The sequence below is a fragment of the Pseudorasbora parva genome, chromosome 17, assembly GCF_024679245.1.
Source record: "Pseudorasbora parva isolate DD20220531a chromosome 17, ASM2467924v1, whole genome shotgun sequence".
NCBI classification, from domain to species: Eukaryota; Metazoa; Chordata; class Actinopteri; order Cypriniformes; family Gobionidae; genus Pseudorasbora; species Pseudorasbora parva.
Genome location: NC_090188.1, coordinates 13,937,727 through 13,964,969, shown reverse-complemented (window position 1 = coordinate 13,964,969; position 27,243 = coordinate 13,937,727). Strand labels below are relative to the sequence as shown.

Sequence of the window (27,243 nt, the reverse complement as noted above, 5' to 3'; positions counted from 1 at the left end):
TTTTTCCTGTAACACATTTAAATGTCAGGGTTGTTGTCAGGCTAGGGGAAAGCAATGTTGAATACAAAAACACATGAACATGGAGTAGATACAAAAATAAATAAATAAATAAACGTTTTTCGTTTTTGATCCACCATGCCAAGTCAATAAAAACATTTTTACAGAAATCAATTAGCACAGACCCTACCAAAGTAGTATAAAGGTAACTAAATGCTTAAGGTTAGCTTTAGGGGTATAGGTTCAGGGTTAGTAGCTATAACACAGGCCTATAATAAGTACATAAACATGCACATTGGGAACAGTGCTACCGATATCTCTTATAAAGAGACATCAGACGGAATATTTCTAGTATATAAATTTGTTACTGTGACACTGACTTTAGGTTGTGTATTAAAATGTTAAACACAAGTAGCCTAATGTTTTATCAGCTGTTTTTTTCGTTTTTATTTCTCTTCCAGTTGTAGTTATTTGTATCTCTCTCTGTGTTTAACATCGTGCTGCATTAAAAATATAACATATATATAATATATATGTTGAACGTGGAATCAAATACATTCTGAGTAGCAAATTAGTAAGCCTAAATCTTAGCATGTAGATCTGTATGTTGCACAAGTGCAGTGTCCATATTAACATTTATTTAATACAAGAATTTGGGTTTCTAAACATTTAACAAAGCTTTCAAAGCTCCTTGTATAGTACACTGTTTAATAACATTATACATACAAAAGATTATGATTTACAAATAAAAAAGGGTAATACATAAATTAAATCTACATTGCGACATGTTACAGTAAATTGTTGATATGTTGAAAATGTTCAAAGGTGGCTACAAACGCGACGTATGGTGGTTTACCAAAAAAAAGTAATAATTAAGTCAACTTTAAAGAGTGAGAAAAAAGACATAGTATGTTACTGCCATCCAGCGGCAGATCGTGGTAGTGAAACTCAATATTAGTTAACGTAGTTTCAGCCTCATCACCCAGATATCTCAGACGATAGCTTCAAATTCCAGAGGTTGTTCTGTTGTGATTGAACTCAGTATGCATAAGTGCACTGAATAAACTGACTGTAAAGAGTTCCATACTTTGAATCTTCAACATATTTGTCATAACATATTCATATTGATTAGAGCTTTATTTTACTTGACTGTTTTATAAGATCTGTCGTTATAACATTGGTTTCTTGGCATTGTGGACCAGATTTTCTGCTGCTGATTTGATTTGTCCTCCTCACCAATCCTGACTGGATTTCTGTTTAATGAATCGGAGTGACAGATAATAGAGCAGTATGAAAACGAAAGCGACAGCAATAAGCACCAGGTAGCAGGAATACAGCGGATACTGGTTCATGTTCATCATCTCCACGACCTGAAAACAAAGTGGAACATTTAATGTAATTGTATCAATGGTTATAAACCAGATAGTTATTCAGTAAGGTCAGTGTTACTCACCTTAATACCATCAAATTCTACAGTGAGGTTTCCGATAGAGATTGGGAGTCTGGTCCCACGGAACTGAACCTGCAGCATTCCCTCAAAACCCCAGCGCATGAAAGATATGTAGGAAAACCAAGATGCCACTGTAAGTGATGAAAATCAGTATTAATTCAAGGAATACTAGCAGATTTGTTTCAGTCGTGTTAACTCAGTGATGTTTTTACCTAGCCACATGTTTTCCAGACTAATGACAAAGCCAGCAGTCAAGTAGAAGACAGTGAAGAGAGCATTCCCCATGAAAGACGAGGTCTGCAATGTTGGGAGGGCTGCCGCCACAAATAGGGCCATGCAGCGACTGCAATACACCATCAGCCACACCAACAGGAAGTTGAGAAGGAAGCGCTCAGGAGCGCTGTTGAGCCCAGCCAACCAGTAGATGGGCACACCGTATACCAGTGTAAAGGCGCAGTGCTCTGGCAGCTCACCAAGGACCTGAAAGAGAAACTGGAGCTTTAAGTATCTCATCTAACCTTAAAGGGTTAGTTCACCCAAAAATTAAATGGATGTCATTAATGACCCTAATGTCGTTCCTCACCCCTAAGACCTCATCTTCAGAACACAGTTTAAGATATTATATATTTAGTCTGACAGCGGATCTAAGTGTAGGCACACTATACTGTCCAGAAAAGGAATAAAAAAATCATCAAAGTAGTCCTTATGTGACATCAGTTAGTTCATTAGAATCTCTTGAAGCATCGAAAATACATTTTGGTCCAAAAATAGCAAAAACTATGACTTTATTCAGTATTGTCTTCTCTTCCGCATTTGTTTTTAAACCTCAAATAAAGATTCAAACGGTCATGAATCAGCGGATTGATTCATGATTCAGATCGCCAATGTCATGTTATTTCAGCAGTTTGACACGCGATCCGAATCATGAATCAATCCGCTGATTCATGACCGTTTGATGCTTTGCTATGTACCAAAGGTCTACACGTCAACACCACTGTCATTTCTGAAGCTCTTATATAATGCAGTTTATCTACCTTGGCAAAAAAGTATGAGGTGACCGAGTACATGCCATCTTCTAGTTCATGGTAAAGCATGGCTCTTTCTGAATGACCTGTAAAAAAACAAAATATTACACCACTGGACTTCAGGACACACAAACACACACACACACACACACACACACACACACACACACACACACACACACACACACACACACACACACACACACACACACACACACACACACACACACAAAACTGCTAGTTTACCCACACTTTGCGATGACGTCCAGCACCACAGCAAAGGGTGTTAGAGCTCCAATCATGTAGAGCAAAGCCACTGTATCTTGAATAGAAAGACCCACATCCTCAGCTCCGAAGTAAAGGAAACCAATGAGCAGTGACATCAGCAAGGCTTCCAAACCATGAACCACCAGCGTCACAAGGTCTCGGTAATTGTTAAATACCTGCCGCCTGGGGGGGAAAAAAGACAGCAAAACAGCTTTCAGGAAACACTTTGAGCTAAACATTTTTACAATAAAAAGTGTTTTCCAGTTTATTTACCTGATTAGGATTGTGAACTGATGCACTTTTCCCGGCAGGCGATCCTTCTGCTTGGAAACTGTGACCACTGATTCGTTTGTCGAGACAGGAGGAACACTGTTTTGTAGAAAATGTATAATCAGCTGCTGTGCTTTTTTATTTTCATTGATGTATTTGAGGTTATTATAATAAAACATTCAGTATGAAAGAACAAATAACAATACCAATATCAAAATTGACCTTTGAGTGGTGTCCAGTGCTGGAGGACCACAATCTTCTGATTTCCACATGAAATCCTCTGTGTTCTTTACCTTCTCTACAAACTGGGCTGCTAACGTCCTGGATTTCTCCAAACATTGTGCTTCTTTTTCAGGACTGCGCCTATCAATGCTTATCAAGTCCACTGCAAGAGAAGTTCACAGTTCAGATACAATACCAAACCACATGATCAACTAAATGCATCGGTTCTCCGTCCCACTCACCGTAGTAGTCAGAGGGGTTGCAGAACCTTGGACACGGGTACCCAAGAGCAGTGAAGTAAGGAACCATGTCTTTGGCCTGACCGCAGTACACGGCTGAACCAGAAGACAGGAGCACCACCAGGTCAAAGAGCTGAAAGATATCCGAGCGAGGCTGATGGACTGACAGCAACACCAGGCGGTTCCCGCGAGCCAGACGGTACAATGTAATAACCAAATTATGGGCCGTGAAGCTGTCCAGACCTGAAGTAGGTTCATCTAGGATGAGAATACCTGAAAACACATCAAAGTCATGATTCAACTTCTGAGTTGACCAGTGCTATTTTAGTATAATTGTAACTATACCGTTTTTATAAACATTTAATTAATTGTTATTTTATATATTTTTCAATAAAATTTAATTTTTAGTCAAAGTTTTAGTAATTTTATTGTGTTTTTGTCATTTTTATTGTTTTGTTTTGTTTTAAAATAGCCTACCTATATAGTTTTTATTTTTTATTCTGGTTGAGTAGCTAATGCTGTCTTGGCAATAGTTGCAATAAAATAATAATATAAAAGTATTTTACTTTTATTCAGTTTATTGTATTTTTTTAAAATTATTTTTAGATTTAATTAAATATATTATTGCTCTTGTAATGACTATTAAAGTCACTCTTTAATGACTCTAAAATCTGCATGAAATGGTGTGCAGTTGACCCTACTACTTTCGAGTTACCTTATAATTTTAATTTAGCTGGTTTAATATCTTTTTAGCTTTTTATGCCGTCTTCGGGTTTCCGTTCAAGACGTAGACTTAATTAATTTAATAAAAACAAAATTATTCGAAATAATCAATAAATTAACAAAAACAGGCGAGTCAGAATAGTTCCGTCAACCGATAGTTCAAACCATGGTTCCAAAAACACTGTTTTTGCTCGGAGACTCACTCAACGGTTCTGCTTTGGCTGTTTGGCGAAACAAAAGTAGACAACATAACTAATATGTACAGTAAGTTACTTGATATTAACTTCTTGTTCATTTAACGTTAACTGTTGCGTACAAGTATCATCACCCTCATAATCGCACGAAGATTCGATTCGTAGCCAGCTAATCATTTACCTACAGCAGCGCCATCTTTAATTTTTTTTTTTTAAGAAAATGAAAGTTTTACCGTGAGGGATATACCGGTAGACATACATCTCTTCAGTGGTTGTACTGTAATTTAATGTGTTTTTTGATCGTTCTGCTGATCTTTCCAAGAAATTTCAGTAGACAAAAGAACTACAAAAATTATAAGTGATCTCACAGCCTTGCTTTCATTCCTGTCATCGCGTAGCTCTGAATAAGAGCTATTCGGAACTATTTTTCGTTTGATTTCAAAGACAAAACATTTTTATGCATATAAAAATGTGATTGAATCATCCAAACTAATATTAAGAACATGCTAAAAAAAAAAAAAAAACATTTATGAAAGCTTAAACAGTGAGCATGGCACTATAGCAACTCCAAGGTCATGGGTTTGATTAATAAACTGATAAAATGTGTATAGGCTATCTTAAATGCAAAGTCACTTAGGATAAAAGCTTCTGCTAAATGCTTTAATGTAAAAAAGGTCACATTTGATTTCCTGTTGACTTTAAGCATAAGTCTCTTCGGTCTATGTTTGTGTGTCAAAGACTCACCTGGATTCCAGAGTAGCTGTACAGCGATGCTGACCCTCCTCCTCTCGCCACCTGACACTCCCCGCACATACTCATTCCCCACGCGTGTGTGGGCGCACTGCCTCAGGCGCAGCTCCGCAATGACTTCATCTACCTGTAAAGGTCAAACACCCCCCCAAACAGGCAAGATGGGATGCTCACAGTTAGTCACGCATAACCTTTAACTGGGTGATTATGCTTATAGAGTACCATAGGATCTCAGTTGCTCACCCGCTGATCTCTCTGTTCCTGTGTGAAGTGTGCAGGCAGCCGCAGTTTTGCCACAAAAGCCAGCGTCTCTCGTACAGTGAGATGAGGTAACAAGCGGTCATCCTGCCGCACGTGAGCAATGCTTTTCTTCACCAGGGAACGTGTGGAAGGTTTTCCGTTGATCAGAATCGCTCCTGAATTCATGGAGCCACCCTCATCTCGACATGTTATGATGTCCAGTAAGGAGGTCTTCCCACAACCTGCAACAAACACACCTTGTTTCTTTCTGGATATTTATGATGCTTTTATTAATTTAAGGTGCTTTGTTAAAGAATTCTGCACATATAAAGTTTGATGTACCCGAGCTGCCAATGACAGCAAGCATTTGGCCACTGTGCACACGCAGGTTTAGATCCTTTATAACCGTTTGCTTGTTGCTGTGCATCTCCCAGGGCATCTTAAACTCGGACAGCCTCTCATACCAGGGTATCTGTGCCGCTGTGTCCAGCTGTGTGCAAATATTTCAATGAAATTATTTGGGCCCTTAAAATGTTTGAATGTTATTGTATTAGATTTGGGGTCTTCAAACTGTTACAGAACAAGGACCCCTTTAGTGGACGCAAAGATAGAGCAGAGATCCTATTTTGTATAAAACTGAATTCAGATTTAAGCCTGGCCTATAATTAATAAAAATATACATTTTAATGTGGGATGACCAATGATACATTTAGCTTCTTATCTTTGACTTTGTTACAGATTGTATTTGGTGAAAGTAAGAACTTAATATTGCAATTTTTGCTTAACACAGATTTATTTTAAAAACTTTTTTTTATAGATTAAACAATAATTGCCAGACCCCATTAAATCAAGCTGTATATACAAAGTGGCAACTAACTTCAATTTCTGATTCTGAGCCATTCTTCAGCCATCTGATTTTTTTTTTGAGGATAAAAAAAAACATTAACTAATGTTTGACAATCAGAAAATTATAATTTTTTTCTTTGTCATATGGAACAATATTTTATTAATGTACAATGCCTAGAATGTTTTGCCACTTAATTTGATATTTATATGTATACCAAATAAAATTAATTACTAAATGAACTATATCAACTATATGACAGATCTTACTGATATTGTCGCTATATAATAAATTAAAATGAGCTGATGACATCACTGTTTTCTTCAGAGCGACTGTACAGCCGAATCAAATTTGGTTGCAATATTTTCCTGTTTAACACTGTGAAGAAACAGTCGTCATTGTATAAGTACTTTATAAGTAAAGTTGACTTGACATCAAAAGAATAAATTACATTTTAAAATATATTCAAAAAGAAAACAGTTTTTTTTTTTTTACTGACCTCAAGTAATAAATGCAGTGTATACACATTATTAATTGCAATTCATATATTTTAAAGATTTTTGTATATTTTAATTAGTTAATTCATTTTAATTTTAAATGTCTTAATTAGTTTTTTGGGCCCACTGCATGTTTTATGTCTGCTTTGTATAAAATGTCTAAAATGCATTAGGACCTTCTTTCATAAGTACTTTAGCGTAAAACAGAAAGAAAATTGTAATATAAGGAGTAATTTGTTTTGTAATGTAAATGAGACTGAAAAGATTACCTCATAGTTCAGATTGCGGACTTCTATTTCATTGCGACCTCCGCTGTAAGTGAAATACAGACTGCTGTCCTCCTCTGAAGATGAGAAAAGAGTGTCTCGACCCTGTGTGTGGTGAAACATCCAGTTGATGCACGGTTTAAATGCCTGTCACTTATAATACCAAACTATTTAATCATTCATTTACATTAAACATCTATTACTTTTGGTTCTTTGAGTCAGCCATTTCGGTTTAAAGTTGATCAGGTTTAATTAAGGTTCTGCTGATTATTGTCACATTTTATTTATCAGATCTATCAAATGCCAGCAGATAAGAGAACTGGACTGAGTCGTCTGCATGGTTCAGGGTCCATTTATGTAATAGAGCCATTTGCACAGAATCACCTTCAATGAACTCGACTAAGTAAATCAATAGTATAGAAATAATACTATTCTTTTGTTATGAATGTGAAATCGAAGACAGCTCTTGTAAAAATGTGTACTTCTTCTGGATATAGGTTAACTTTTCTGTAGCGACTGCTTGTATATTTATAGTCCATTATGAACTCACCCTGCTCTGTGTCTTTTCTCTAGAGCTGAAGCTGTCTCCTGAATGGAAAACACTCTGGTCTGACATGGTGGATGTGGTGAAAAGGGGTCTGTGCCCCTCTGGTCTGGTGTCCTGCTTAGAGAAGTACCTGCTCCTCTTGTTGTCCTGAAAAAAAATGAGGAGATGTGGCAGAGCAAAGCAGCTCTATACTGCAAATGGAGCAAAGTTCCACTGATAAGAGTCACTGTTTATGGTTCCAGCTTAATCAGTGAAATGCGAGCTGGAGAGTTCAGACAGCTGAAGACGTGAACTTGACTGTCACGTTGATATTCAAGCTAGTTTGACCATTGATGAGAGACAATGAGTCGATCTTATTCCTTGCAGGACGATTTCCAGAAGAATGGGTTGAATGGGTCTTTTAAGATGGTGTCAGAGACTGGGACGGCCCGTCCAAACCCAGACTGCACAGATCCGTCATGCTGCCTGAGCGTCAGTAAAGTGTCCTATACTGTGAGGTAGGAATATTCCATTGATATGAAATGAAACCAGTGAAATCGATGATTGTATTAATTCACAGACTATGCAAGTTAACATTGAATCTTCAACCATAATTTAGGACCGGGTTAATGGTAAACCTGTTATTAAGTACTTGATGAACATAGTTCTGTGTTTGCTCAGGAGCGAATATGTTGAGTCCAGCTGTTAACATCACTGCACCTGACCAAGGTGTCCAAACATCAATTTTAATGAATGGCATTCACTTAAGATCATGTCAAATGCCAATGTTTTTGAACTTTTAAAGTTAAGCTTTCTAATACTCATATAACGTTACACAATAAACAGTATTTTTGAACCACTTCATTAAAACTTGAAACCCTAAAACACTTTTTTAATTTAAAATATACATATTTCAGTTAATAATAGAATTCCATCAAATTAAATTGAATAATCCTTACATATTTTAAATTAAATAATAGCATTAGGATTGTTCAATTATTCAATTAAAATGTAAGGTTTATTCAATTCTATTAGATGGAATTTTAATATTATTTATTACTGAAATGTGTTATACATGATTAACTTAATAGTGTTAATTCAGTTAATTAATCAAAATAACGCATAACAGGAAAGTATTTACTGATGTAATATATTGTTAAAAAAAAAGAAAAAATTAAAAGACATTTTGAAATATAGAAGCTTGTTGTTACAAACTATATTTATTAATCTCAACACAATGTTAAAATTAAGCATTTTTAAGTTATTTTTTTTAAAATGCCTACATTTTTTATTTTTTAAATGTGCAGAATTATTTAAGTTATTAAGTTATGAGCATATTGTGATATTTAAGCATGCAATTACCGTGAAATGATCAATTAACAAATGTTTAAATGCCACAGCCATCTCTCTCTTTGTATGGCAACAGCTCTTAGTCTTTCATGAAAGTATGCTTGCTCAGTCGATTAACCCACGATGTGTTTGGTCTTGTGTTTACCCAGTACTGTGTTTGTTCAAGAACTACCCAAACTGTGTTGTTGCTGTTAACCCATGATTTAGAGTGTATCATCTCCACATGTGTTTTTCTTTACTCTTTTCTGTGCTGACATTGAAACAAAATACTGACACATTTAAAATGACTTCTTATTTCATAAACATTTTTATTTGCTGTGTGTTACAGTGAACGCGTAGGACCCTGGTGGGACCTTTCATCTTTTAGAAAAAAGTGGACAAGGCAAATACTGAATGAAGTGTCATTTCATGTGGACAGTGGGCAGATAATGGGAATTCTGGGAAACTCAGGTAAGTGACTGTAAACCTGGGAGGCAAAATGACTACGTTCCTTAGAATTTGAACACATTTTTACTACAGAGCCCACAATATGATATTATGAAATAAATACTCAGCTATGCTATGAGTTCATTTGTGTTATTTAAAATGATAATGTAATGGTTAATGTGACATTTTAAGAAATGCAGATGTTCTGCTTGATTATAGGGTTTAAGTGCATGATGACTAACAACATTTAAAAACAAAAAAGTTTACAAAACAAACAAACAAAAAAGTTAAAATGTTAACAAACAGTAAGCAACATAATGTACAAGCCAAGGCCACTTATAGTGCAATTGTACATTACGTAAGGCTGCAAAGATAATTTCTTTAAATGTCAATGTCATATCATATCTTAAAGTAATAAACTTGTTGACCTTTTTTTCTCAAGGCTCTGGCAAGACCACTCTGTTAGATGCTATAGCAGGGCGAATTGGAAATTCTGGGAACCTTCTGGGAGAGATTTTTGTGAATGGAAGAAAGCTAAAAAGAGAGCAGTTTCAAGACTGTTTCTCTTATGTTCTTCAGGTGAGATTTGTTTTTGTTAAAATTTAAAATATTATCCAACATAAAACAATGTGACAACAAATGTGTGTGTGTGTGTGTGTGTGTGTGTGTGTGTGTGTGTGTGTGTGTGTGTGTGTGTGTGTGTGTGTGTGTGTGTGTGTGTGTGTGTGGGCATGTTTTTGTGAGATATGAGGACACAAATGTGTATAATGACATAGGTATAACATAGGTATAACAAGGAGAGGGTGACTTGAGGACATTGGCCATGTCCCCACTTTTCAAAATGCTTATAAATCATACAGGATGAGTTTTTTTGATAAAGTAAAAATGCAGAATGTTTCTTGTGATGGGTAGGTTAAGTGGTAGGGGCAGTGTAAGGGGATAGAAAACACGGTTTGTACGGTATAAAAAACATTACGCCTATGGAATGTCCCCATATGTCACAAAAACAAACGTGTGTGTGTGATCTAAATGTCATGGCTACATGTAGAAGTTATATATAGCTAAAAAAGAGCGATTGATTAGGTATCTAGAGGTCATGTCTGCCACAACCAAACTTAAACAAATACAGTCAAGTTTGCAGTAAAGTTCATCTAGAGTGAACTCTGAATTTAGCCGTTACACATGAGTTCATTGTAATATTCTTCAGAGCTATTCTTGCATATCTTCCGGTAAATTAAATAAACGTGGCAAGACTGCCATTATTAGAGGTAATTTTTGCAGATTTAATTTATGACGCAAGGAAGCTATAACCTAATCCAGTAATTAAATATGTCTCCGGGGCTAAATGTACAGACACTGTCTGAAAGTGATGTTATGTAGAAAGTACTTTTCAGCATTTCAGCAGTACTTTTTTACCAAATAGTAGTTCATTTCAGTAATTATCTTTTAAAAATACCTTTAAATTCTGCTTTCAATAGCACTGTAAAAAAGTGTTCATGCTGCCTTAAAATGTTGATTTTGTTTAGTTACATCAAGAAAAATAAAATCAGGGATGTTTCTCTAAGTTTTTAATCATAAAAGCTAATTGCAGAAATACTTTTTGCAGTGAACTTGGCTGTACAAGCCATAAACTCCTGATACAGATAAGAACTTAAAGCAGTGACATTTTAAGGGGGGTCTAATGCTATTTCATGCATTCTGTCTTATTTACACTGTTAAAGAGTTGGATTCTCATGCTAAATATGGCCAAAATAACAAAACAAAAATGAGTTGGACGTATAACAGTATTTCTGTGCCAAATACAGTTTTTCTGAGTATGATTCTGTATGACATCATAAAGGGTGAAATTGCTTGTATGGGCACTTCTCCCGGATGAGCATATGCTGTGCACATCAAGCAGAGCAAGAGCAAGAGCCAGGCCATCAACGAGGTTCGTTCGGGTTACGGTAGCCATCGGCAGTGCTGCCATTTTGTTTTAAGACCATGAAACACAAAGTGCTTTTTTGGGTTGTGAGATAACCTTGTTCAGCTTCCCAAATAACCCAGTGTTAAGAGAACAGTGGATGCAGTTTGTTTTTCCGGAACAGCAAGAGTTCTGCAAGTGTGTTTGTTTGTTCGCAGTCATGAGTTGAGTTAAGCTGTAATGTCTGTGTTTTGTTGACAATCTGCAAATAAAATGAAAATGTGCAAAAAGTATAATGTAAAGAACACACTCACACAACACTCTGCTCACATGCCTGCAAGAGCTCGGGTATTTTTGGAAAGATTTGGTACAGCATATCTGTCTTTTATAAATATGATAAAACTAAAGACTCTTCGGAGACATGAAGGATGCAATACTATATAGGTACTCAAGATTGACATGAGATTGGCAGAAACTGTGTGTGTTATGTACCCTTTAAGAGCACTTGCCAAATCAGGAGCAAAGTTTACAAATTGTGAAATGTTGTATGTGTCGATAATGTCAACCATTAATACATTAACAGAATTACCTCTAAGAATGCATATTACAGCTGATACGCATCACTGTACCTGCACATCTCACATACAGAATACCAGAGGTCAGCTCTTATTGGATGAACATGTTTAAAGGGACAATTCACCCCAAAAAAAAAAAAAGTAATAATTTACAATATTTTACAATAATAAATATATAAACAATATTTTTTGGTAATTTTCAAACTTTTTATTTTCAGAAAATTGTTTAGTTAGCTAACATTAACCAGTTCACTCTCTCTCTCTCTCTCTCTCTCTCTCTCTCTCTCTCTCTCTCTCTCTCTCTCTCTCTCTCTCTCTCTCTCTCAGAGTGACAATCTCTTGAGCTACCTGACTGTGGAGGAGACTCTGACATACACTGCTCAACTTTCTTTGAGAAAACACTCTGCTCGGGCCATACGCAAGAAGGTGAGCTCATTCCCTTCACAGACACACGCAACTAATTTGCCACGTCACCACAAATTGTCTATATTTGGAAAAACTCACAATTTATAATTAAATCAAATAAATTGAATAAACCTCAAATACATATATTTTTGTAGAGAAGGAAGTTATGATAGAGACATTACCATTCATACATTTTTAATAACCATATCCCACTGTGACCTGCCCTAGGTAACCGCTGTCATGGCAGAGTTGAGTTTGGGACATGTGGCTCACAGTGTGATTGGAGGCCGCATTTTCCCAGGTATTTCTGGTGGAGAGAGAAGGAGGGTCTCCATTGCTAGCCAGCTGCTTCAGGACCCAAGTCAGTACTTATTAAGTCATACTAGTGTAATGTTTGTTTAGGTATAATGTACAAACACTGTATAGCATGTGTTGATTTCCTCAGATGATGCAACCCTCACATGTGCTGCAGTTGCGAAATATTATTAAAGTCTAAATGTTATTTAAATGCAGAGCGACCAGCACAGTGACCCAAAGCCCCTCAAAGGATTATTGAGGAATGGACAAATGAGTTAAAGGGACTGAAGTAGAATATTAAAAGTTGGTTATCACAGTTTTAATATTAAGTGGAGGTCTATGAGGGTCCCTCTGGATCCTTTATCTGGCTCTTTGGACCTCAGGGGTCTCCTGGGACCGTAGACTAAGGATTAGTTGAGGCCACTCCAAACTGAACACAAACCAGCAATTATAAGTGGCTTTCATCTGCTGCCTTCTCCAATCAAGCAGTAAATTAATTCATCAGCCAATTAATTTGGCTCTAACTTCAGACAAAGGCAAATCTATTAATTGCTTTAATTACTTGAATTAATAAGACACTCAAAGTTGTCTCTCAAAAGGCAGAGAGTGGACTTTCTGGAAAGTTTGTTTTTATTTCTTTTCCTGTTTTTCCATTGTGCGTTATGCCACGTCAGAGGTGATTCTCCTGGATGAGCCAACCACAGGACTGGACAGCATGACGGCTAATCAGATAGTGATGCTGCTGGCTGAGCTGGCCAGAAGAGATCGAATAGTCATAGTCACCATCCACCAGCCCCGTTCAGAACTATTCCGAGTGAGTGGACTCTGTACTGTTTTAGCTCTGGCTAACACTCAGGGCCGATAACTAAAAGTAAGAAGCAGGCCGTGGCCCATCAGCCATGTGACCTACAGTACAGCCAATGTGTCTTTGAGTTATGTGACTTTTAGACCATGATGCTTCTCTATGCTAGTTTACTCATACATGTTGACAAAAAAGTTGAGGACTCAGCATGCACTCATAATACACTCAAGAATGATACATTTTATTTGTGTTGCACAATACACAATTATACACAATTTCAGTTTATAAAAGGTTTCAGACTTTGAGGCATTATGGCTAAAAGTAATTCTTTTAATGCTTTTGTAAGGTATACAATTACATTATGGCAAATGTTGCTGACTAACATTTGCTTTGAATAAATTGCTATTTACAGCATATTAATTGAACCTGTTTCATGACATAATGTGTTGAATTCACTGTTATAGCATTACCATTGATATGACAATATACAGTAGCTGTATTAAAGTATTATGTTTTACATTCAGCGCAATGATTTACATCAAAGTGGCATTATCAAGATTATGCTTAATCAAATGACTGAAATATGTATACATGTGTACAGATCTTTAACCAAATAGCAATCATGAGCCGAGGGGAACTGGTGTTCTGTGGGCAGCCTGAAGAGATGGTTGATTTCTTCAGCAGCTGCGGATACGAGTGTCCTGAGTACTGCAACCCCTTTGATATTTATGGTAGGACTTTAGAAGATGACCTAAGACTTCAGCTTGAATTTGAGAGAATTATCCTGTTTATAAGATATACATCTTTGCTGCTTAAAATATAGTGAAACAGTTAAGCTTTTATTAAATCATCCTTTGTAATTGACAGTTGATCTGACTTCTGTGGACACACGCTGCAGCGAGAGGGAAGCCGCCACCTACAGCCGCATGCACGGCATCACATCAGCCTACCAGAACTCAGAGATCTACAAAAGAATGCTGGGAAGGATCGAGCAAATTTGCCAGAGACCAGACAAAACCATGATCCCCTTCAAAAGCAAGGAGTCCCCCAATTGCCTGTCCAAACTGAATGTCCTCCTGAGGTAAACAGTGGCCACGACATACCAAGGACAAAAGCTACAATGATAAAAATAGTTCTAAAAATTGCTAAATATTAAAGAATAACAGTATCCACACCGCAACTATAATGATAATGGCACAGAGAAACGAATTTGTTGGAATCACTTTCAGAGGGATCTTTTTCCAGCAGATGAATGATAAAAACACATAAAAAAAAAAAATTACATTTTTTTTTACGGGTTTTTTACCTGTATTTTGAATTTTCCACTTTTGTTTAAGGGTTAACGTAAATGTCCATAAAATTACTGGATAATGTCTGGGCAATGAGCTACCAGTACCTTTACTGTTACTTAACATTTTTTACAGTGCTGCTTTAAAGAGCTAGAGCAATTTTTTCCCTCAGTTTTTCATTCATTTTTCTCTCTTTTACTCGCACAAAGGCGGACCGTGCGTAATGTGTCTCGTGACAGGATGGGCATTCTCATGCGCCTCTCTCAGAATCTCATCTATGGCCTCTTTATTGCTTTTTTTGTCACGAAGCTGGGTAAGGATGTAACAAAAGGTGCTGTGCAGGACAGAATCGGCATAATCTACCAAGCTATGGGTGCATCGCCATATACCGGCATGCTGAATGCTGTAGCTCTATGTAAGTATTTCTTCCTCAGTCAAAGTGCCTAAAAATACCTCTGGAGCCAGAAGACATGTTATATTGAGATTTTGTTAGACATTTCACATTTAAAGATGCACTATGTAGTATATTTGCAGTAAAATATCCAAAAACCACTAGGCCAGTGTTATATATTTTGTTCAGATGAGTTACAATATCCCAAATGTTTCGAACTATGTGTAAATTGTGAGAAAATTGCTATTTTAACCAAGGAGCCGGGACGTCTGAGGGAGCGTCAATTGCGTCATATCTGCGTTACCCTCGGTTTCCGGTTTTATTTGGAAGAAACGCTTTATACTCTTACTGCAGTGTGCAACAAGTGTTACAGCAGCCACTGATATAACATCATTTTAAACACACTTAAATGTATCTGATATAATAAACAGAGCTGCGTTACCTCACACTCATGACCGGAAAAGCGGAAATGGTGCCCGCGACGGTGTCCCGTCATAATAAAAAGTTTTAAAATGAAATTGCTCAACAATCGCTCCAGCGGCCTTGCTTAGCTCCCTCAACATTCGGTCCTGCTCTGCTTCATACTACAGAACCCTTTGTTTTGAATAGACGCCCTCTAGCGGACAGTAAAATAACATTGTATGATATTTAAAAACAGTGAGAAAAAAACATTTGTGGCATTGCATTTCAAAAAGGCAGCATTATTAATATTATGCACATTTTTCTGATGTATCATACAAATGAGTGCATAAACAATTCTTATATATTCCCAAATCACAGATTATAGGGCAGAGTTGATGGTAAAGAAGATGCAGCACCTTAGACTGATTAATTCAATGCTTTAGGGAACTGTAATCCCTGTCCTTTATATATCAGTTTATGAGTGATACGAGTCACAGTGCACTGTAGGTCACTCGATAAGAGAGAGAAACTCACAGGAGGTGTATTGCCTCACAAATGGCTCCAGCATGTCAAAAAATATTGCTTGACCTTGAACATAGAGCTCTTGAGATAGCCTATAATTAGTAACACAAGACATGTCTGCTACTGTATTTTCACTTTCTATTCTTGCAGTTTAAATAAATAGAAAAGTTAATAAGTGTGAATAATAGTCTAATGTTGTCTGTCATTTCTTGATTAAAACAGTTCCTGCTTTAAGGGCCATTGCTGACCAGGAGAGTAAAGATGGCTTGTACCAGAAATGGCAGATGTTTCTGGCATACATCATCCATATCCTGCCCTTCAGTATTATCAGTGTGTTCATCTTCACCTCTTTCCTGTATTGGTAGGTATGGGTGTGTGTTTGTGCAAAGCTCCTTGAGTTCATCAGAGCTCAGGCCAGGGTAATTAGGGTTCAAACCCAGGGGAATGTCCTCAGAATCAAATAAAAATGACTGATTTATGGATTGTGACTGTTTCTTTGCATGTGGTTTGGTGTTTTAGGGTTGTTGGGATGAACCCAGATCCCCTGCGCTTCCTGTGTTTTTCAGCAGTGGTCATGGTACCTCACATCGTAGGTGAACTTTTAACGCTGGTCTTGTTGGGTGTCGTTCAAGACCCCAATATGGTCAACAGTGGGGTCGCTCTGCTCAATATAGCTGGAATCATGGTGGGCTCTGGATTTCTAAGGTGAAGAAATGATTTTGATACTCACTTTTCTTTTTTTGTACTGAAGGAATTCACTATTGTTCGTGATTGTTCAGAATGTCGCACAGTACTGACTTAAATCTACTCTCATAGATAACAGATTATAATGCACATGTGCAAAGTTTGTTCTTAAAAAATGTCTTGTTTCATAATTCTTTCAGGGGTTTTAAACAAATGCCTGTAGTATTCCAGTGGCTGAGTTATCTAACTTTCCAGAAGTACGGCTGTGAGCTCCTTATCGTCACTGAGTTCTATGGCCTAAACTTCACCTGCAGTAAGAAAAATCATTGTCTTCTTCAGTCTCATGCATTCTCAAAATGGACCCTATAAAATGGCTTGAAGTTTTGATGAATTTCCCATTAAAACAGGAGGTTGATATGGGACAAGTGCTTGTTATTTTAATCCAGGGTTCCTCAAATCCGATCATGGAGGGTCACTGTCCAGCAGAGTTTAGTTACAACCAGGGATGGAAATTAGCACCCGCCACCAGCCAAATGCGGGTGATTTTGAGTTGTGGCGGGTAAACTCGCTTCACCTACCGGCCACCGTGGCAGGTAAATAAAAATAGCATACTGTTTCACCTCTTTGTAAACTTTGTTCAATGCATGCGAGTGCTGCTGTATGTTCGAATATGACCAGTCGTTTTCGCCGTCATCATCTGGATGTAGAGCCAGAAGACGTGAATGAGAACTCGCACGCACTGTGAGAAGATCTCTCTGTTATCCGGAAGCGCGCACACGTCTCACAGCGTGCAAATATTGAGTTATCTTTCAAGTCTTGCGCTTGTATATGCCTTAAGTGAACATTATACAGTCGAGAAAGACGACGCGCTCTTGCATTAGCTCTTAAAGGGGCAGTAGCCTTTACTGCTGTCTGTTTAATGTCAAACAAAAGATAAAGACATCACTCACTGCTCTTGATTGCATAGCTTTCGTAAGTTTAATAAATATTCATCTTTCATTTAAACAGGTAAATATGCAGTTATTTTACATTTGATTACTTTATTCAATTTCTGTACCTTTCTGTAGGCCTGTACATTATTATTTAATGTACACATGAGTGAGGTCAAGTTAAACATTTTAGTTTGAATTGTATTTTATACTGTGGATTGTTGCAATGTGTAATTGATTTATTATTTGAAACTTTTAATATTAATATATGCAATTGCAATGCCTTGATTTTTAGTAAATTTACACAGTCATAGCATTAGCCATAAATGCAATGGTACTAATAATTAGCATAATTTATTTAAGTGTTTTGGCTTTCGGCCTTGGTTTCCTCTTTTTTTTGGTTTCGGCCAGGAATTTTGATTTCGGTGCATCCTATTCCCTACTGACAATGTTCTGCTCGGTATGTCGTCAACACGCTTCAGAAGATGAATAGTTCATCAGAAAAAACGAATAGTTTTATTGTTGGGACTAAAAACCTAAAACTGGAAGCCATAAAAGACCAAGAATCATCCAAATGCCACATAAATTAAGGGTGCACAGAGCACAGAGCCCTACTCCTTTAATGAAATGTAAATCAGTTCATGGTTTGTGTGTGTTTAAGAGAGAAAGAGAAAATGTCCGTATTTCATTAAGACTTTAATTTTCATTAATAAACTGCTTAAGTATTGTAGAGCTTGTAGTATTAATTTTCTCATACAGTTACACATTATCAGTTAAAAACAAGAAGGTGGCTGGTAAAAACATTGAGTGGCTGGTAGATTTTGAAATCCACCAGCCACAGTGGCCAGTGGACAAAAAAGTTCATTTCCATCCCTGGTTACAACCCTGATCAAACACACATGAACAAGCTAATCAAGGTCTTCACAGGTACAAGGAAATTGCAGGTAGGTGAGTTTGATCAGGGTCTGAGCTAAACTCTGCAGGACAGTGGCCCTCCAGGACCTTGTGAATTTAAAAATTTTACACCATCACACGGAAGTTTGAGGTCAGTTAGATTTGTTAATGTCTCTGAAAGAAGTCTCTTCTGCTCACCAAGGCTGCATTTATTTGAATAAATAAATAAAATACAATAAAAACAGTAATATTTTGAAATATCATTACACTTTAAAATACCTTTTCTATTTCAATATATTTTAAATATAAAATACAGTAAAACTTGAATATTGCTAAATCGTATTAGTTCTTAAAAAACTTTTTTAAAATGTAATTTAATTTAATTTAATCCGGTGATGCAAAGCTGAATTTTCAGCATCATCACTCCAGTCTTCAGTGTAACATGATCCTTCAGAAATCATTTTCTTATTATTTTCAAGGTTTCAAACAGTTGTGCTGCTTCATATTTTTGAGGAAACCATGATGCATTTTCAGGGCTCTTTGATAAACAGAAGGTTAAAAAAAAGCATTTATTTAAAATAGAAAACGTTTTAAAAATTATAAATGTTTTTAATGTAATTTGATCAATTCAAAGTCGCATGCATCAGAAAATTATTTTTTTATGTGAGTGAAAAGACAATATTTTGAAAATGAAAAAAGTTTTTGATTCAAAATGATGAGGGCATATTTGTATATTAAAAATAATTATGTGCATGGATAAATAATTTTGAATAAACATTAAAAAAATCCAAATTGATTCCCTTGCAGAATAAAAGGTAATATCTTAAAAAAGAAAAGAAAAGAAAAAGAGTACTGATCCATTTTTTGTCTGAATCATATAGAAAGTCTGGACTACCATGGATAGATATGGATTAATGTTACTTTTGGTTTCATGGGATCTTTAAAACATATAAATGGACATCCGCTGACTAACTGTTTGCTCTTAGCCCCTTTAGCTGGTTTGCCAGGAGCTTGTCTGGTAGACAGTGGAAATATGATCATAGAAGAAGGTTATCCTGGAGCTCTCTCACGTTACACACAAGACTTCCTCCTGCTCTACGCCTTCCTGCCTGCGCTCGTGATACTGGGCATCATCAGCTTCAAGATACGAGACCACCTCATCAGACGCTAAGCTTCTGTATGTGTGTGTTATTGTGCCTGTAAGCAAATGTGTATACATTTTGTACATAGGATATCCCTAAATCATATATGTTGATTATATAAAAAACAAACAAACAAACAAACAAATGTGAAAGCTCAATGCATACCTTTTCCACAGTTATAGATCTATTTTCTCCGCAATGTTCACCATTACTATTTGTGGTATATATTGTGATTTTTTTTAAATGTGACTGTAAATGCTCTATTATACATAAATGTTTAATAAAAAAATAAACCATGTGTATCCCAATCTTTTAAAATTTAGAAAGAAGTAAAATTTAATTGTATAGTAAAGGAATAGCAATTGTATTAATTGTATACAGAAAGAAGTTCCATTGAGTGTTGTGCCAAGTTTTATTTGTATGTTTCATACACCATGATCATATTGACGGCATCAAAATATTAGCTATAAGATTTGTTCTCTACCCAAAAGCTTCAGTCCACATTTATATAGAGTTTTTTTCACAACAAATAAAAACAAATGAGAATGAAAAATAAGAACACATTTTTAATAAGAAAAACTTCATTTCCCATAGTGCACTAAGTGCCTTCATCATCAAACGGTGACGTTACCCCTCGCAACGGTAATCAAGCGCGGCGCCTCTTCAGTCCAGTCTATAAAACACTGAGGCATCAGTGCAGGACTATACTAAATCAAAACTCGCTTCTTCGATGTTGACCATTTTAAAAACAACTTGTGATAATGCCTAAAATAAAGTAAGTTGCCAGTTGGGCTATTTACACGCTATTTTATTTCTCGGTCAAGTTGACTAGCTTACTAGCTAACTTACCCAAATGAGGAAGAATAAGAGTTACCGCCTAGTAAACATGCAGATGCTACTATTCAGATGATTTTGTCTCTTAGTTCGGACACATTATGGGACGTTGCTGCAGCGGAAGTGCGTGGCAGAGAGAACAGGACTGATGAAGAGGATGCAGAAGAGGACGCACACTCCCTCACACAGAGAACAGTCTTCTTTATGGGCAGTAAAGCAGGGGTAACGTTATGCCTACAATATATAACTTAAAAATAAAATAAAAAAAGGTCAAGAAAAGCAGCTTATTGAAACTTTAGACATTTTTTTAAACAAAAATCAAATTTTAATCTAAGTCTAATCAAAATTTTTGTTTAAAAAAAAGTCTAAAGTTTCAATAAACTGTTCCATTTAGGAAAATAGCTTTTCTTGACCATTTTTGTCATGCTTTACAGGGTTAATAAACTGTCATATTTGACGCATTTAGGTTTTTATAGCCGATATACAGTTGTATGATATAGGGAATCATGTACAGTAACTCACACAAGAAAGAACAACACCTCAGATTTATTCAGAGCCTCAAACTGAGCAAAAACAATTGCTGATATTTATATGGCCAATTAAATCAATTCATTTGTTAAATTAATATAAACATTAAATACGTTATTTTGTATTTTTGAATTTTTAACTTACATAAAATGCATATAAATATCTGTTGTCAGTCTATCCCTCGATAAAATGAAGTAAATGTTCTAGATCAACAGAGATCAAATCTCTGTAGTATTCATTGTGCTCTGTAGTTTTGTAATGCAATGCAATACAATGATAAAATAAACACTGCATCATATTTGATATTTGCCTGTTTACATGATTAAAAAACAAACGTATAATCGTGTAAACCGAACAAAGGTTCTTCAGTGCAGTAAAAAGTATGAACTTTGAGTCCACTTGCTAAAAAGTATGAACTGTGAATCAGAGGTGAGAAGGCATGTGGTAAATTGTGTGCAACAGGTTTTTTTGTAGCAAAGTTTTGGTCATGTTTAACAATTTAAAAACTAAAATGAACTATGATACAGTAGGCTTTATAGGGTTAAAATATGTTAGCCTCTATTGTCAGAAAACAACATCACATAAAGAACGTAACATCTGACCTTATATTTCAGGGCAAAACAACAATATTACTGCGGTTTCTTGACAGGTAAGTGCGAGGTGTCATGTTGTGCATTTGACGTTCTTTAGGAGTCTTCATGTCGCCTCATATTTGTTTTTTTCCCCGTTTAAACCAGAGATGAAGCAGCTAAACCTACTCTTGCACTGGAGTACACTTTTGGTAGACGAGCAAGAGGGCATAATACGGTATGATCTACAATGTTGTCTTCAGTTCTTTATAAGAACTGATTTCCTTTTTAATCTATATAAAAGCATCTTTGGGTAGATAAATGTCTATTTTCTCCTTCTCTGCAGCCTAAAGACATTGCACATCTGTGGGAATTGGGAGGTGGTATCTCCTTATCTGACCTTGTTCAGATTCCTATCACGATTGACAATGTCAGGTTAGACTCACAGATACTCAGGATGGTAATCTGAGAAGTTGAAGTTGCCGGATTTGAATTTTTGTTTAAATGCCGTGGCAAACATTTTGCAAATACAATTATTTTTGCAGTTCTTTATCTGTAGTACTTGTTCTGGATCTGTCTAAACCTAATGCTCTGTGGGAGACCATGGAAAGGCTGCTCGGATCAGCTCGAAGTCAGGTGGAAAAAGTGTGTGCCATCATCCAGAAGACAGGAGAATCCAGATCAGGCAAACAACGAGTCCCACGAATCCTCCACAAGGACTATCCGGTAGAGAGGATGATACAGTTACTCTAAATCGAGTGTGTGCATTAATGCTGCAGTGTATTAAATGAAACGATCTCACTTCAACAGGACCGAGAGCTCATCAGCCCTTTCCCTGTTCCGCTTCTCATAATTGGCAGCAAATTTGACATCTTTCAGGTAAAACTTCACTGCATTGGAATGTTCAGATTCAGAATGCTAGCTCTCTGCATAGTATACACGGAATACTACAGATTGGTTTAAGGCAATATTGTGCCCTTTTATAAAGTCTACTAGAATAGGTTTCCATGTTTGAATGTTCAAAAAAACATTTTTTTTACATATTTTATATTAATGCAGCACCTCCTTCTCAGTATGTCTGTAATGCTCTAGGCGTTTCTCAATGTCAAGGAAGGATATCCTCGGAAGCCAGTATTCCGAGGATGCTACGTCATCGACATCCGTCGAAGGACTGTTCCAATGTCGAGGATCCTCGGAATTTCAACCAAGGACTGAGTCCTTCATTCGAAAAATATGCCATATACAGGAGAGGATGCATATGTGTTGCCTTCCCACTCTCAAATCACCCACAATCCTATGCACGCAGCTTTGCTATCTTCAAAATGTAAGACGTTGGGGGAGTCGGCGCGTTAACTCCTTCGTAGATGGGAAGGAAGGAGGTGGGAACCGGCGAACGTTCAACAACTTTAATAAATAATAAACAAAACAAAAGTCCCTCACGGACGACTGCCCGCACACACATAATAAGAATATAAACAAACCATAACATATTACTACCGTATTGATTTTAAAAATCATACAAATATACAAATTACGTTATTGATGGCCAACGGACCTGTCATTTAACAATTTCTTTAATAAATAATTATTAAGTTGTACAAATTAATTTAACGTTAATATTATACCATTTACAGCATTATTAATAGCTTTCTCATCTTTTTAACAAGGACCAAGGAACAAACGGAGGTGTTCATACCGAAATCGGACCTTTTCAACAACGTAATGACGCAATGACGCGCACTTGCTAGCCAGTTCCATTTACGTGTTCTCCGAATGCTAAAGAGGAGCCTCGCCTAGCTTCTGAAGGAAGTGACTTGGAAGGATCAGTCCTTCCAAGGAAGCATCCTTGACATTGAGAAACATCTCCAGTTTAGTTACAATCTCTATGAAGCCCCTCCTTCAGAAAAGTGCAATAGGCTATGATTGGTTGCCTGGACCAGTGTGTAGTGATTGGTCAAATACTTTGAGGGTGTTCAAGAAATGTCCTGCCCCTTACCTTGACTGCAAGTTTCAGCTCGGGTGACAACACACTAATGCAAGTCAACCAGGCCTTACCCCCTTTGTTTTGCGTAAAAAGCATAATAGGTTCCCTTTTAAATAGTATGGTAAACAACCATAAAAGTATGGTAAATAGTATGGTAAACAACCAAATTAAAGATGTAGTAAGTGATTTCTGAGTAACACTGTTGATATTTGAAATCAACCCAAACTAACACACCCCTCTCTTAATTGCTCCACCCACAAAACACCTTTATCATAGCTGAAGCAAAGCAAACTCATTCTTTGTGAAAAATAAAGCAAAGATGATGAACAAATGACAAGGAAGAACAAAAAATGAACATACAGTACACAAGAGAATATAAGAGTTTGTTGTTAGTCGCCAGCAGCTCCACGACACTCAAAACTGTCCTGTCACTATCGCTAACATTACGACAACAGCGTGTCTTGGTTCTGAGAAACAAAGCAAAACCAATGTGACTCATGTATGGAGCAGAAACAATGCAATCTCTTCAGGCCTTCAATATCTTTTCAGGCCTCCCCTCTTCTGCAGTGCTGAAAAGCTTTTCTTATATTACCGTGGGTCCTTAAGCTCTTGCCTGAGCATAACTCTTTTTTTTTCTAGAGATATTCTTCTAAACTTTTCTCTTTTGTAATGTCTCTCAGCCATCTCTCTTTCTACAGTCGTCCTCCTGCTCTCTCTCCTCCTCCATTATGAGTGGACACGCCGCCTACTGCTGATTGGCTACAAGTGTGTTGTGGTGCTCCGTCCAATCCACTTTCAACAGTGTTTTTTAGAAATTGTTTACTGCTAGCCTGGCTCCTACGCTCTTCCGCTCAATTTTCATTTTCCTTCAGTACTCCATCTGGGATTGCGGTATATTCTCTGGTTTTCACTGATCAAACTTTAACCGGTCCAATCTGCGAAAACAGAGGTAGTGGCTGAGAACAATGACGTTGATGTGATTGGTTATGGCTCTGGGCAGATCCAATAGTTTTAAACTTCAAAAGAGTACCCATCTTCAAGGAAGTTAGCGCTTGTCAATAGAGAGTGGCCAGACTCCCTGTACAAATGAAATGTACGAGAGTCTGGTAAGACCAGGCTAGTTTCCTGCCCTTTAACGCTTCAAAGCTGGATTTTTTTACCAATTTTTTAAAAAAAAATAAATATTGAGGAAAAAAAAAAGTAAAAATAGTTGCTAGAATAATAACCTAGTGTTATATTCATCATCTGATTCATGTTGAACTGTCTCCTTCTAGGACTTTGATTCTGAGAAGAGGAAGGTGATTTGTAAGACTCTGCGCTTCTTAGCCCACTTCTATGGAGCGTCATTAATCGTAAGCCTAAACTCTTACAAAAGAGATTCAGAAATTATCACAGTTTGATGTAATTTGGAATTTTTTATAAATTGTAACTTTCAGACATTTGTAGCTTTAGAAAAAACAAATCGGCAATGGTCAGTGTTGTTCTGAATGCTCTCTGTCTCTCCATAGTTCACCAGTAGCAAGTCAGAATCCACGATGTCTAAAAGCAGGAGTTTTGTTAATCAGCTGGCATTTGGGACTGAAAGACCGTATGAAACTTTCCCTATTCTCATGCACTTTAAATTTGAGATATTCTTCATTCATAAAGATCATTTGTTTTAGTTTTTATCTTCCATTCTGTTAGAAAGTCTATCTCTACAGACCCTAGCAAACCTCTGGCTGTTCCAGCAGGATCAGACTCCCTCAGTCAGATCGGTGAGATATGTATTTTACCGTTGTTTTGGTTGAAGTCAAACAGACACATCTTATGCATCTTAAATCAGCATATTTAATATACACTTCCGTTCACAAGTTTGGGTTCACTAAGATTTTTTAAAATGTTTTTGAAAGAAGTCTTTTATGCTTACCTGAATTTATTTGATCAAAGTAATAAAACAAAACATTAATATTGTGAAATATTTGTACAATTTAAAATACGGTAACTATTTTCTATTTAAATTTAAAAATGTAATTTATTCCTTTAAGGATTCTTTGATGCACAGAAGGTTTAAAAAAAAGAAGAGATTTCATTTTGAAAGAGATTTCTTTAAATAAATGTTTCCACTGACACTTTAAATCAATTTAAACATATCCTTGCTGAATAAAAGATTATTACTATTTTTTTAAATTACTGATCCCTAACTTTTGAACTACAGTGTATAACTATATTAAGCAATACATTTTGAATATATAATTTTATTAATGTATAAATGTTATACATGTTTGCACCGGTGCAAGCTGTTAGTATATCTATCCCTAAATCTTAAATATGGAATTTTACTTATGAATTTAAATCAGTTGTACTTTAAAACGTAGCAAAGTTCTCATTTGCATGGATTTGTTTATCCTCTAGGTCCCCCAGTTTCCTCTGACATTGATATTGGGAGCCTACATGCCAAAAATCCCTTAGATCTTTGGAAGAAAGTTTTTGAAAGGGTTTTCCCATTTGAGGTACTTTTTGCTTTTGTGAACACACCCACACACACACAAATATTAAATGTCTCTCTGACCCTGATCCTTTTTGTTTTTCCAGAACACCAAGGAACGCAAAGAGCTGAAAGACCCTGCCAAAGACCCCCAGTACAGTGAGCCTCTAATAGACTCTATCAGAGCCCAGAAAGACCAGGTACAGACACCTTATTGCCACTGGTAGATCACCACAGCCTTAAGATGTTTGTCTTCTAGTAACCTCTAGTCCTGTGCGTTTATAATCCCTCCAGTAAAGCTGAGTTATACACTGTACTGTACCAATAACCGATCCTCTGCCCTGCTTTGCTTTAGAGTTCTGTATATGACTGAAAGTTACCCTGCACCTCACCCCGCTGCCCTTCAGTAGCCTCTCACCTGCTCTTAGACTGTTATTGCTGACTACCAAGTGATTGCACTAATCAGCCAATATAAGTGACAAAGGGTCACTATTGTATGTCATTCAGTGACTGATGTTTTCAAACTCTAAACTTCTTCTTTTTAGTATATGTCCTTGCTTTGTGTGAAGTTTAGAGTGTTAGGAAGAAAGCCAAATCTAATGGACCAAAATATCCAGATCAGTTTTTATTAGTATTATTATAATTTTTATTGCAGTTTTTGTATTTTTAGTACTTCAACTTAAATGAAAAACGAACTGAAACAAAGTATTAGATAAAAAAAGTTAAACTGGGTTAGTTCATTTAAAAATGAAAATTCTGTCATCATTTACTTACCCTCGTGTTGTTCCAAACCTGTATGAGTTTCTTTCTTCTGCTGAACACAAAACTAAATATTTGATATAATGATGGTATGGTAACCAGAGAGTTGACAGCTGTTCACCAGCTTCTGTGTTTACTAGTAGCACGCAAGCGGAACTCTGCCGTCATTATGTTAAGCCCCGCCCACCAACTCTATACACAATGCGATTGGCCTGACCAGATTTTGGTTTTTACAGCTCAGAAGTGTATTGAGAGTTGCTAGACGACACTGGCGGCAGATAAGATTTGCTGCCACTAGGGTGCGTCTAGATTTCTAGGCTAATATTGCATAGCAATAAGCATATTTTTTTCTTGTCTCTTTTCTCAGGAGCTGGAGCAATACAAGAGAGAACAAGCAAAGTCCTGGAAAAGTTTGGTTCTAGATTCATAGATTTCATTCAAAACCCTTCAGAAGACCAGCAGGTTCAGCATTAACTTATTCTACTGTATCACATGGACTTAAAAATAATGTTTCCATTATGTAATAAAGGATGGTTATATATATAATATATCACATCTATATATATATATATATATATATTTGT

General features: G+C 36.5%; 3 protein-coding genes across 4 annotated transcripts; 2 read left to right on the top strand and 1 right to left on the bottom strand.

Annotated features, from left to right (window-relative positions):
• Nucleotides 1–448: 448 nt before the first annotated feature.
• abcg8 (ATP-binding cassette, sub-family G (WHITE), member 8) lies at nt 449–7,668 on the bottom strand. The gene is made up of 13 exons (XM_067421582.1): nt 7,535–7,668; nt 6,988–7,089; nt 5,720–5,867; nt 5,381–5,619; nt 5,132–5,264; nt 3,474–3,743; nt 3,232–3,394; nt 3,013–3,108; nt 2,723–2,922; nt 2,482–2,558; nt 1,660–1,927; nt 1,451–1,578; nt 449–1,367 (listed from the first exon to the last, which is right to left on the bottom strand). Exons 1-13 carry the CDS (start codon nt 7,598–7,600, stop codon nt 1,230–1,232), a joined length of 2,028 nt encoding a protein of 675 aa, XP_067277683.1. The 5' UTR covers nt 7,601–7,668; the 3' UTR covers nt 449–1,229.
• Nucleotides 7,669–7,857: 189 nt separating this feature from the next.
• abcg5 (ATP-binding cassette, sub-family G (WHITE), member 5) lies at nt 7,858–19,819 on the top strand. 2 transcript variants are annotated; one of them, XM_067421583.1, is made up of 13 exons: nt 7,858–8,028; nt 9,189–9,310; nt 9,729–9,865; nt 12,092–12,190; nt 12,398–12,530; nt 13,141–13,280; nt 13,870–13,999; nt 14,136–14,349; nt 14,767–14,972; nt 16,095–16,233; nt 16,392–16,577; nt 16,757–16,869; nt 19,366–19,819. In XM_067421583.1, the coding sequence occupies exons 1-13, from the start codon at nt 7,874–7,876 to the stop codon at nt 19,548–19,550; spliced, it is 1,959 nt and encodes a 652-aa protein (XP_067277684.1). In that variant the 5' UTR covers nt 7,858–7,873; the 3' UTR covers nt 19,551–19,819. The 2 variants fall into 2 exon arrangements, with proteins under 2 accessions (XP_067277684.1, XP_067277685.1); XM_067421584.1 differs by lacking the exon at nt 19,366–19,819 and adding an exon at nt 16,964–17,100.
• A 333-nt stretch (nt 19,820–20,152) lies between these two features.
• dync2li1 (dynein, cytoplasmic 2, light intermediate chain 1) lies at nt 20,153–27,197 on the top strand. Its single transcript, XM_067422496.1, has 13 exons — nt 20,153–20,296; nt 20,445–20,577; nt 21,498–21,532; nt 21,621–21,690; nt 21,799–21,887; nt 21,998–22,178; nt 22,263–22,331; nt 24,711–24,788; nt 24,945–25,024; nt 25,120–25,190; nt 25,828–25,925; nt 26,008–26,100; nt 27,027–27,197. The coding sequence occupies exons 1-13, from the start codon at nt 20,283–20,285 to the stop codon at nt 27,087–27,089; spliced, it is 1,074 nt and encodes a 357-aa protein (XP_067278597.1). The 5' UTR covers nt 20,153–20,282; the 3' UTR covers nt 27,090–27,197.
• Nucleotides 27,198–27,243: the final 46 nt, after the last annotated feature.